The sequence below is a fragment of the Aythya marila genome, assembly GCF_965140915.1.
Source record: "Aythya marila genome assembly, chromosome: 3".
Taxonomy (NCBI): Eukaryota; Metazoa; Chordata; class Aves; order Anseriformes; family Anatidae; genus Aythya; species Aythya marila.
Window position 1 is genome coordinate 93,617,396 of NC_139044.1, and position 13,150 is coordinate 93,630,545.

Genomic DNA, 13,150 nt, shown 5'->3' on the forward strand with positions numbered 1-13,150 from the left:
AGTGGCTGACACCCCAGAGTGCTCTACTGCCATTCAGAAGGGCTGCCATTCAGATAGGCTGAAGAGATAGGCAAAGAGGAACATCTTGAAATTCAACAAAAGCAAGTGCCAGGTCCTGTACCTGGGGAGGAATAACCCCACACATCACTAAAGGCTGGGCCTGACCTGCTGGAAAGTAGCTCTGTGGAGAAGGACCTGGAAGTCAGGGTGGATAACAAGTTGACCATGAGCCAGCAATGTACCCTTGTAGCCAGGAAGGCCAATGGTATCCTGTGCTGCATTAGAAAGAGCACTGCCAGCAGGTTGAGGGAGGTGATCCTCCCTGTCTACTCAGGTGAGGCTTCACTGGGAGTACTGCGTCCAGTTCTGGGCTCCCCGGTACGAGAGAAATGTGGAGCTCCTGGAGTGAGTCCAGCAAAGTGCTACTAAGATGATTAAGGGAGTGCAACGTCTCACATGAGGAAAGTTTGAGGGAGTTGGGTCTGTTTAGCTTGGAGAAGAGGAGGCTTGTGTTTTGAGATGAGTAAGAAGGAAAGTTGTGTATATTTTTTCCTTGTAGCACTCAGAAGGTAGACATTTTAGTTTCCTTAATGTAGGCAAGCAAGTTCTTTCAATTCTTCTCCTAGAACCAAACAATTAACTTGTAATATATTTTTAATTAGGGAGTCAGGTGACATTTTGCTTTGAGGAGGAAAAGAAAACCAAGGGAAACTTATGCAGCTTCTTGCTGCTGCCCCAAGTACTTGTGCCATTTCCCCTTAATGTGAATTGTCCTTTCCCGTGAACAGGGTAGCTTCTGACTGCCCTTAAACTGGCTAAAAGGAGAAGACATGCACTGTTGCTCATATTATAAAGTGAAGCCAGTGAACCTTTGAAATGATAATTCCCTGGCACTGAAACATGACTTTTTCAGCCCATGGCTGGTCCAGAAGGAGCTGAGACAACTCTCCACCCATTTTTTGGAATGCATTTCTAAGTTTTTTTCTTTCTATGAATGGATGCTTTTCTGAAGAAACAATGGAAAATGATGAAAACTTAAATAATTTAGCATAATTTTAATATAATGAAATATTTACTTTCTTTTAATTGATTTAATTTAGTAAAAATATTGGCCTTAGCATTACATTTCACTTTGCTATCTTGCAGGTTTTTTTAAAACATTTTAGTCCACTGCCTAAGATTATTTTTTTTGTAAAAAGAATTAAACAAAGATGACATCCAGCCAACTTTTGTTTCCACAGAATTTTGTTTCCACACAATATTTCTCTAGTGAGAATAGCTTCAAGCAGATTCGAGTGTAACAAAATAGATTGGGGAAATTTTGATTGAAAAGTGAAAAAAATAGTTGTTAATAAAGAGGGATACTGAATTAATCTAAACTGTTAGTGTACCATAGAAATTAACATTTATAATTTTGTAACATCCTGAAACCATGTATTTTTAGAAATTAAATCTAGTATTATTTTTAGTCAAATATTGTAATACCTTTTACTACAATTAGTCACAAATCAAAATAGAAGTATGTAGTTGCAGCAAAATATGGCATCTCAGTATTCACACTTGATGTCTCAGAGGATACTGCATATCACTTCTCTCTTGTTGTACTTAACCGGCGGTTCTCAATTCTTTTTTATTTCTTGAAAGGCAGCTACAAAAAACATTAGGTAAGTGAGAGAGTACCTTTTGAAATTTTTAAATCCTATTTTTATCTATATGTTCATTTATTACTTTGCAGAATCTGTTTGTCCAACAAGAATTCCAGTGGCAGCTCGAGATGAAAAAGGATTTGACATTCTTCTAGGACTAGGTGTGAAAAAAAAGGTTAAAAAGAGAATTCAAATACCAACTACTAATGCCAAAGCTTATGAAGTAACCTCCCGTGTTGATCTGTCAGAATTGACAAGGTATATATATTTATAGGTCTAAAGTTAAAAAGATTTTGTTTGATTGATTGTTTAAAGTAAGAGAGACTTGTTCTAAGATTTATATTAAATGTTCAAGCATTGTCCTTTTTTTTCCGACTTCCCCCTTATTTAGGAATGTGTTTCCAGAAGGTCTGCCTCCATCCTATGTGTTTGTTTCCACTCAAAGATTTAAAGTGAAAAAGACATGGGATTTGTGGAGAATTCTAAGCCTGGATAAGAGACCACAGATAGCAGTCACTATTAATGGAGAGGAGAAAACATTATCATTCACTACAACGAGTTTAATAAATGGCACACAGGTTATTACTTTTGCTGCACCTCGTGTAAAGGTAAGAAATAGGTAGGCATCATGTTGGAATACTCATTTAAATACACATCTTTCCTTTGCCCTTTGTGTTTTTTAACAATGCATGATCTTATTCTTGGCTGCTTAGATGTTTAAAAATAGATGGTGAGTACTTCATCCATGTTTCCTGAGAGTCCACAGTGGTCATCAGTGAAAATGCTTTACAGGTGCTTTCTACTCAGCAGTTTCCAGCAGGTAATTGTGGAAATAACAGAGAAAGTTTTGCGCACAGCACTTTGCCTAACATACACTGAAAAGTATTTTCTGTGTTTGATGTAGAGGCTAGAAAATTGGAACAAGAATAGTCAGTTTTTAGAGAGAGTTTTTGTTAAGTATCTAAATTCCCTTGAAAATGCATAATGAAAGTAGCTATTTTCTTCTCCAGAAGAAATAAGTTCAGCCTAGATTTGTCTAGTTGTCTGTTGAGTAAAAATTCCTTTCAGCTGCTTGTTTTTCTTACTAAATGGATTCCTCTCTTTGTGAAAACTGTCTCCTAGTGTAACCTGAAGATTGCCTTTTCAGTCTTTTTCAATTTCCAGCGAAGTACTCAACTCTGTAAGAAAGATGATCTAAGTTCCTGTGAAAGACATTGAATGTCTCTGTATGTGTGTTTGTACCAGTATTGGAATACACAGCCTGGAGATTCCCATACCTGTCTCGGGGAGTGTTTATTAATTTGAAAGATAGTGACACTTAAGCAAAAAAAAATGGGAAAGGATGGAACACTTAGTGGCCAAGGTGGTTCTAATTTTCTGGGAAGTGTTGGCCTGAATTTGAAACCTTCCTCCAAATGAGGCTGAGGCTAAAGGAATTTGATGTATAAGTACTTGGAGAAGAAAGGTCTACTTTCCAAGAGAAGGTCTTAACTACCAGGCTTTTATTGGTGAGGAGTATTTTATTCTTTTATTAAATGGAGAATTTAGCTTTTTTCTTTCTAAATTTCCCTTGCCTTTTTATAATTATTTGTAGGTAAAATATATGCATTTTAAAGGAGCAAAGTGTTAAATTTGTTTTACTGGAAATTGCTGGAAATTTTATTTTTAAGTCAATCTGAAATATTTTAAGTGTTTTGGGGATCTACAATGAAAAATCAATTTTATTCCTGCAGTCCCAGGTATCCATGAACCGCAAAGACAACTTTTTTATTTCTTCTGTGTTTCTCTATGCTTATATTTGCTATTATGGAGGACAATAATTTTATATGTTTTTTTTAGATCTGCACATCTATAAACATAAATAAACATAAATAAATACACTGCATTATTAACAACCCTTTTTGTGATTTGTTGTTTATTTTAGTTTGTAATGAGAGCCATTATAAGTAAAATCCCAATCTACAAATGAAAATACAACAGAAACAGAGATACTGTTTAAGTGTGTGTATGTTTTTAAGTACCGATTTGTTTTTACCGTGATTTAAGATCTGAAGTGTTTGAGATGTTATACCTGTTATGCTGCTGAAAAAAGGTCTCTGATTTCATATTTATAAGAAATATGTTTCAGCATGTTCTGGGGCAGACTGAAAAAATCTATGTGAGTTAAAAAGTAATTCTGAAGTATAAACTTACTCATTAGCAAATACCATTTTTGCAATTATATTATTACTTGACTACTATTGTTTTGCCTGTACAGTTATAATTTTTGTGTTTGTGACAAAACCTGGAACATAGATCATCTCAACCATTGACAGGTAGTTTCAGTGTTGAAAATAAGTTTTACTGTAATGTAAATTAAAGACACTTTGTTTTAAACATTTCCTTTTCTTTTTTTTTTTTTTTCACTTTTCTTAGACATTGTTTGATGAAGGCTGGCATCAAGTTCGTCTCTTAGTAACAGAAGAGTTTGTAACTTTGTATATAGATGACCAAGAAATTGAAACGAAGCCATTACATCCTGTTTTAGGTATTTACATCAGTGGACTAACCCAAATAGGAAAGTATTCTGGAAAGGAGGAAACTGTACAGGTATGCTTATGTTAAAAACACAGTAATTTAAATATCAGGCTAATTTAGAAGTTCTGCTATAGGTTAACATTTCATTGGTGCTTTCTCTTTTCCTGAACCTACTCCTCTAATATACTCTAGGTTAAAATGCAATATATTAAATTTTAGTAGTTAAGAGGGAACATAAACTGTCAGAAGGACCCAGCACAACTGGTGTATCTTGTGTGATGAGGACTTACTTGGTCTCACTGACTTCAACAGGTGTTTGTTTTTGCCAAAGCACCGATTTGTTGCAGTGCAGTTGCTCAAATTTGGGGAACAACATCTCAGAGCAGGGGATATCCTCTGTGCTTGACAGTTGCATGTAATTTCCAGTGTATGGGTTCTGTTGGCACAATAGAGAGAGAACACAATTTTGAGGAAATTTCCTTCTCATCGCTAGCTGTCGAGAAAGTATGAAGCATGTCAACTCTAGATATGTTGTACTGCAGATATTTGGTGCACAAACTAGCACTGTTTGATTTTGCTGTGATGGAAAGAAGCCCTGAAACTCCTCTGTTCTGAGGAAGGTGTACTCCTCTTGCCTACAGCTGTACGGAGACACCAAAAAGCTGGTAACAACGTCAGGCTCTGTAGGTAAAGGATGTATAGAGCAGTGGTGAGGACTACAACATTGACAGTGTTCCAGATGTTTGCTAAATAGATTGTTTCCTTATATTTATAACAATGTGGTAATAGCAGTACAAATTAGACTGAGAATAAAGAAGCAATATTAAGAAATACTGAACTACTTGAGCAGGTGGGTTTTTTTAGTCATTTTGAAAGCTGTGCTTTTTTGTACTCTACTGTTTAATTTCATGATCCTTACTACTCCTATTAAAATATATTAATGTGTTTTGCATCATCTTCATTAACTCTCTTCAGATGTTGTTAATCATTACTCTCAATTGTGTGCATTTGTAGCCAGGCTTCATTTCTATTATTACCATATTCTAAAAATGTACACAGAAACTTGGGTGACATACTGTGTGCGTGACTCAGCATTTCTGGTGGAAATGTAATTTGTATACTAAAATACTTCTTTGTGAAAAATAATGAATGCTTCTCACAGATTTCTGGTAAGACTTCAGGCACTTACGTCAAGGAAAGAGATTTTGGAAGTGTAACCAATCATCTCATACACTTTCCCTTTCAGCGAGGGATTATCCAGTTTTCATAGTTTTGTGTGTTCTAGGATTTTAGTGCCTTTTTTTTTTTTTCTTAAGTTGCTGCAGAAATAGGACTTCTATAGATTTCCAGTAATACAGTTTCTCAATTAAAGAATGTTATTAGCCAAACATGTTGTCTAAAATAGAAATGAAAGCATTTTAGGAGGGTAGAACTGTATAAGATCCTCTCCTGACAGTGGACTAGAAGAAAAGTGGAAAATCTTCCTCATTTCCAGCTGATTTCTAAAATCTAAAAAAGGTATTTACTGTTTGTTCAGTTTCACAGACTGCAACACATTCTGTAAAGCATTAGCAGTCAACCTTTGCCAGAATATTTCTATTTAAACTATGATTATAAACATTTTAATGAGTCTGTGTGCCAACTTTCACTGAAAATGTATTTTGAAATATTTTTTCCTTTGAATCTTTTTTCCTTTGAATCCTTTTTCCTTTGAATCCTTTGAAATGTTTTTGAAAGACAAAGTATGATAGAAGATCCTTCAGAAGCTCTTTGGTGAATTTTCATTCTCTTTCTTTTCTCTGATTCAGAAGTTTTCTAGTGATGTTTTGCAAGGCTTCTCAATTTAATTAAGGTCTTACTGGCTTACGTGCTTTCCAGTACAGTGATGATAAACCTGTGTACATACTTAAGTGTTGAAAGTTGTAGCTAAGACATATTAAATTTGAAAATATATATTACTATGTATGCCAGATTCACTATTCTGTGCTGTGTTCTCCCTGCTAGTAAAACTCATGATCTGTGATTTCTTGTAAGTGTAACAGGGCATTTTTCTCTCTGTAGTCATGGTAGGTTCACGAGAGAAAAACTAACTTCAGAAATTTCATTCTTTTGTAGTATAGTAACAGAGCAGAATGGTGCAAACTTTTGCTTTCCTGGTGCCAATGTTTCTATCAGCTGCTTTTTACAGTTTTGCATTACAAATCTAAACTAAAACAAATTATTTCAAGTGTCATGGATGCTTTCTGATGCCTTGCCAAACTTTAGTAATCTTACATCTAGTAGAGACAAAACAGTGTAGAAAGATTGAACCAGCAGCACTGTTAAGGTAAAAAGGAAAATGTACGCTTTGCTTATGCAGTTGTAACTGTTTCCAAATGGTGTTGGCAGCGGGTGTAATTCGTGCTGTGCATGTTTGGATTTATTGCTAAGGATTAAGGGTGGTGATTTCTATTACTTTAGAAAACAAAACCTTGGATTGATTATTTTTCTTTAAATAATTATGCGACAGAATTTTGAATTGGTTGCATGTATGAATCATTGTGAGAAGCCTGATGTTTCTACAGCTTTAATTGATTTTTAACTATAGTAGACATACAGACTTTCCTGTTTCTATTGCTTTTTAATATTTTGTTCTTTTTTAAAAAACTGTGGATGATATAATTTAAGAAGGGTCTAGTTTAAACTAATGTCAAACTATTAACACTTTTTCTAAAAAAGTCTTTTATGTTTTGAATTATAGTTTGATATACAAAAGCTGCGAATCTACTGTGACCCAGAGCAAAATAATCGAGAAACAGTCTGTGAGATCCCGGGATTTGTGAGTATGATAGATAAACTTTTGCAGACTACTTGGCATTCTTACAAATCACTGTTTACTGCTGACTTAATAGTGAGTTCCTAAAATGAATAATATTACATAGATTCAGCTGGTGCAAATGAATGCTTGTTGCTTTTGCAATATCAGATGACCCAGAGTTTGTCTGCCTTCAAACTTAGTTTTGCATGAACATATCTTAAAAGCTTTTTTTTTTTTTAAGTTTAGATATTTGATGGTGCAAATTTGACAGCAGTATAGAAGAATCTCAGAATCATCTGTTAGAAATTAAAGATTTTAAACATTATAAATAAATAAAACAGATAGGTTACAGCAGTGCAAAAAATACTTTAAATATTTTTTTTAACTTATCTGCTATACTTCTATACTTGATACTTGCCAGGTCATTTACTATCTGAAATTTCTATATTTACCCAAAAAACCTATATTTTTAAATCACCTTTTCATATCAGAAGTATCTATGCTGAAGTCTGATTTAAAAATCCCATTGACTAAAATGAAGTCAAGATTTTACAAAGTATGTTATGGATAAGATGAAAATAAAATGCAGTTCAGGGTTTTAGGATTCTCGTACACAATTACAAAGCTTATGGGGCTTTGATCCTTTCTTAGCCCTCTTACATAGAGTTAATTATACAATGAAATGTAAAACATATGTAAACAAACTTGGAAATCATTCATGATACACAGTTGGGGTTAGATTTTCAAAAGCATTCAACTCACATCTCAAAAGAGATAGGTTTATATTTAGTTTCCTTCAGAATTTCATCCTTTGTTTGGTGTCTAAGATAATCAGACACCAGTGTGTTAGTCTGCAAAAACATATTCGGCATGTTTTAATTTGGTATATTAGGACTTAGGACCATCTTGCCAATTTGACAACAGCGCCCATGAATCTTCAACATCCAGATATTTCATTTTTTGCCAAACTTGCATAGACCTACAGCTAGTCTGTTTGGCTGCTATTTAGTTAGGGCCAGTATTTCTATTATAATCAGCACTCAATATGAGTCTTATTTAAAACTCACACCTTTAATTTAATCAACAAGTAGGTGTCTGGATTATTAGCTGTTCTGAAATCTGACTGTATGTGTAGGTGACTAATGGGTTCAGGAACACTATTGTAAAGTTAGCTTTAAATCTGTTGTAAACTTGATATTTAGCTATTTACCTGTAACACATATCTTCTTGCTCTTTGCAATGAGTAGGTAGGATATGAAAAATGAATAAATGAAAAAAAAAAATGTGGCTAAAGAAAGCAAACGCTAAAAACTCTATCATATTTTGCATCCTCTACAACTCGGCAAGCAGTCTGAGAGATCACATTTTGCCAGTTTAGTTTCACTTACTGTTGTTGTAAATTAAATTTGGGCTTCACTCGTGAAATTCTGGACTCCTTCAGGAAATAAAAATGTTGGATGATCTCCAAGGAGGTAATGAAAGTTGGAGGCATATGTGGTTTGTGGTTGTACTCCATCAGAGTGTGGTTGTGTCAGAGCTCCTGAACTAAGCAGGGGCTGTATGTACTAATTACAGCCTAAATTTCCTGAGACGACTGGCTGCATCGTAATTTTAAGCTCCCACTATGATCACTGGGGAAAGACAACTTTCTCTAGACTTTGCCTGAGATGAAAATTGAATACAGAGGAAGCCACCTCTCTCCACTGATTGTGTGTAAAGTCTGTGGTGACAGTGTGCATCATAAAAGTCCTGCATGTAGTGCAGGTAATGCTGGCTACTAAATTATTAAGTCAGTTACATGTTTGATGTGCTGAAATATTTGGCGATGGTTTGTTCTATGATACTGCACATACTATGCAGTCACACAGGAAAGCAAGTAACAGAAAGCCAGCCTTGCCTCTGTGCTGCTATATATTTTACCAGATGCTGGATTCAGGCAGAAATCAGAGATTTTAGAAATGTTTTGGTACATTCTTGTACATCGATGAATAAGTAGAGGATTACTTTTTTTTTTTTTTAAATGAGAATTTGCTCCTGTTTTGAGCCAAATCTAAACATTCAGTGTATAAATATTTACATGGTCCAGTTTTACTTTAAGCTTTGTCATTGCCTTTGAAAAACTGCTACTGGCAGCTCCTTTTGAAAGACCCGTAAATGATACTAAAATTCATATATGTTGATAGCAGCTGTACACACACCTGAGAAAGTCTGAAATATTGAACTGTAGTTGCTTGGTATTTACAGCCTCATATTTATGATTGTTTTTGGTAATGTTTACAGATGAATTGATTTTGTTTATTGCAAATATTGCTTTATTCTTAAACTGTGTTTCTTCTTGTTTCAGAATGGAGAGGTAGGCTCAATCCTAAACTGCTCAAACTAAGTTTAAGGTAGTATATGACTTTATATAACTTACTATACTAGGGAATATACTGTTTGTTTTGAAAAATGGACAGAGGTTTGCTAAGCTTAAAAATGCTGGATTTCCATTAATTGAGCTCTCAATGGCAAATTCAAAATCAGTTTTGTGTAGAAGCCCACATTTATTAGAATAAATGGCCTGATTTTTTTTTTTCCCAGTTCAATTGAATTGCTCTTATTTTCAGGGCTGGATGCCGTTGCAAAGTGAACAGTCAGGTTCCTGGATGATGCGAATGGGAGCTCCCTGAAAGGGAGCTGGTTTGAAGGCTTAGTATGATAGGTCCCCTAGCCACCCTGGTTACACCATTCCTGCTTGGTACCATTATGAAGGAAATATGAATTTGCATTTTAAACAATCATTTGACCCTAAGAGAGAATTCTATTCAGAGACCATTTAAAAAAGTCTGCATTACTGTAGAAAATCTGAAAAAAGATGTTCTAGAACATGTGTTAGATAATAAATACAAAATCTGTTCTTTCATAGCTTGGATTCCCATATTTATGCCTTTCCACATCTCTAAGAACTAGGTCAAAGAGAATTCACTGAATCTAACCTGAATCTAATCTTATAAATTGAGTACAGATGCACCTAAATTTTGGGTGCCTAGCCCTGGTCAAATGAATTTGATCTAGTAACTCTCCCTTTGCCTGCCTTAGTAAAACACTGGGGTTTCATGTGAACTCAGTGGTGGGAAGTAGATACCTCAAATGATCTGTCCAGGTTTAGTGTTTACTGCTGTTTGTATAGGGAGCGTGGTTTGAAGGAGTTCACTGAACTCTCCAAACTAGATGATAGATACCTGTGGGGTTACTGGTTGGAATCAGTGGCAGCAGACAGACCTCACCTCTCCTCAAGTACCATAATGGCTGGGGCATATGCCCACGAGGTGGGAGACATGGGCTTTATACTCTTTTCAGGCTTGTTACACGATAACACGCAGTAAGATGTGGTCACTATGCTCTACATATTATTTATTAATTATTTTTAAAAAACTTTTATTAAATAGTTACATTTAATAATTGTTCACAGTTCAAAGGATGGTTATTGGTTAGTTGAGGAGAACAGATTTGCATGTTGCCAGATTGAAAATTACCAAGCTATTTGACAAAAGATTTGTGGAGGAGCAAATAGAATTTCAGGTACCAACTCTGTATGAGTACTTACTTTTTTATTTATTTTTCTTCTCTGTTAAATGGTGAATTCATGCATGCAAAGTGGTTGTAAGGCAGTGTTCAGGTGAGCAGAAGTTCCAGGTGAACAAAGGAGTGAAAGTTAGGACCTATGCAACCTAAGGAAAACCAGCCTCCTATAATGTTATGATATGTTTGTTCAACGCTTTTGGCATGTGTTTTGATGGTTGGTTTCACTCTTGGTAGTGCATGAATGGCCCTAGTGATGTAGGCTCCACGCCTGCCCCCTGCATATGCCCTCCAGGGAAACAAGGACCTCCAGGCCCCAAAGTAAGTTTCCATTCTTTCTTCTTGAGTATACCCTACTTTATTTTATTTCTTGACGTTTTATGTTGACTATCCATGGTCAATCAGGTTAAAAAAGTAGGGGACTAGTTCTGCTAGTTCTGGTTTCCACTGGATGAATATATTGATTAGGATCTGCAGGGCCAGGTTTGGGTGCCCTAGCTCCTGATAACACAAATATGTCTTTTACTTTTGAATAAAATGCTTGCAAGTTGTATTTTCTTGCCAATCTTCGGCATTGGCAAGAAATCTTGCACTTGATCACTTGCATGATCTTGCACTGTCAATTGTTTGAGAATGAAATAGTTTGCTAATAGGATAGTCTTTAATGGAGAATTTTCGTCTTTCTTTAAGAATAGACTAAATGCTTACTGGGAGAGTAAGGAGAGTTCTACCTTAATTGTTCTGATTTTTATGACCTCTCATCAGTATTGGTGAAGGATTAAAATGCAAAATAGACTTGCGTTTCAGATGCCTAATGTGTCAGACTCAGATCACTAGTATTTTGCTGTAGTACCTTCCCCAGTTACTGTGCTAAATAGTGCTGTTCCCAGTTCCTAGCTTTGCTTAAAGGTTAGACAAGAAGTCCCTGAAATGCATATCTTTCATTAAGCAAATGATTGAAAGAAAATACTCTCATCACATAAGGGACAATAGTCTGTTGCAGCTACCTCCAGTTAAAGGGCATTTTCCTATAATGACAAAGGTTTCTGATCAGGGAATTGGAAACCATGTGATGGAGATGATTATTTTTTAATGTAATAGATTTTTTGTGTTTTTTACCCTTTCCTTCTTCTTTAGCATATTAAAGAAAAAAGAGATAGAAGGAAGTACTTATCATCCTGTACATCCTGTAAAGCATGAAAGAGTATGATATGTCAGAACTAAGGTGACATGCAATCTTCCAATTGCATTGCAGTATGATATTTGTTTTAGGATAATACAGTTAACATGATGGTGCCTAACCCAAAAGACTGCAGAAAGAGTGAAAAGACAGCCAGTTTAAAATCTATAGGATATCTCAGTTACAGTACATATCAACTTTTGAATATTGGACTTTGAAATATTATAAATTTAAACTTAATTTATGTGTTTGTGATTTTAACAGAGTACAATAAAATTAATTAAAAAAATAAAATACAAATAACATTTTAAATTTTTTAAGCTAAGGGCATAACATTGCATAGTTTAGAAAGTATATTTGAAAGCGATTTATTTTCTCTTAGATCTCAAACATGGACTCTTTAATTTGGACAATAATAACTGCAAAGAACCTACTATTAATTTATAAAATGATAACTGTTACTGTTTGTGGTTTTTCTAAATAGACATTGTTCTATGTCCTTTCCCATTTAGTTGAGCATTACATTTCTGTGGTTTATTTGTGAAAAGATGTTTTTTCACAATCACACTGAAAACCAATTTCCTATTTATAGGAAATTTTCCTATTTATTCCCTGTTTATAACAGTTCTGCAGTGGTAGCTGACCTGGTCTGTTGGTGGATCAGACTGAAGAAATGCTTAAAGTGCATGCTTAAAGCTTCTGCAGAAATAAAATATTTTTATGGCTGAAGTCTTAGCATATTTTTCTGGTTCCAAATTAAGTCAAGATCAAGTCTGTTAGTAAAATAAATAGAGAACTGAAATATACTAAGAGGATATACTGAGTAGGGAGATATGCTTTTGCTCTTCTACAGTCAACTTGGTCCCTGAGAAACTGTTTTCTTTTCCCTTACTATGGTCATGGCAGAGGTTATCAAAATAATTGCAAAGGCCTTATAAGAAGAAATCTAAATATATATATATATTTATAGACAGCAGTAATTGTGTGGAGAAGAGTTTGTTATTTACCAGGTTTTAATCTTGGCTCATGCCTTTCCATGCTTTTGCTTTAAGAACTAGGCTCAGCCAAATCTTTGTGGTACAGGGGAGAGTTTTCCTCCCAGTAGAAATGCCGGAATAACAAGGTTTTAATAGAGATTAGATGAAAACTTTTTTCTTTTTTTCTTTGCCTGTTGCTGGCAATTTTGAAAAGCTTGAAGTCATATGAGGTTACGGGTCAAGCCTGCACTGTAATAGTGAGTGTGGGCTTTCTTCTACAAGTTGTGAACCAGAAGTTAGGAAGAATTTTCCCAGGGAGGGCTTACAAGATCAGTTCCCTTTTGCTGTAGGAATTACTCCTCAATAGCAGGTATCTGGACTTGCAGCCACTGTTTTATGGGATGTGTTAGTGTTAAGGTTTCTCTCTGCTAATTTTAAAATGCTTTTTCATGTCTTGTTTGTGTCAACATAC

General features: G+C 35.0%; 1 protein-coding gene across 1 annotated transcript in view; it reads left to right on the forward strand.

Moving 5' to 3' along the window:
- Positions 1–13,150, forward strand: part of COL21A1 (collagen type XXI alpha 1 chain) — a 116,654-nt gene that overhangs the window by 36,881 nt on the left and 66,623 nt on the right. The window contains exons 4-9 of the mRNA XM_082755653.1: positions 1,736–1,904; positions 2,038–2,254; positions 4,062–4,235; positions 6,904–6,981; positions 9,305–9,313; positions 10,759–10,842. Coding sequence (XP_082611779.1) covers positions 1,736–1,904; positions 2,038–2,254; positions 4,062–4,235; positions 6,904–6,981; positions 9,305–9,313; positions 10,759–10,842 — 731 coding nt within the window. The remainder of the gene's footprint in view (positions 1–1,735; positions 1,905–2,037; positions 2,255–4,061; positions 4,236–6,903; positions 6,982–9,304; positions 9,314–10,758; positions 10,843–13,150) is intronic.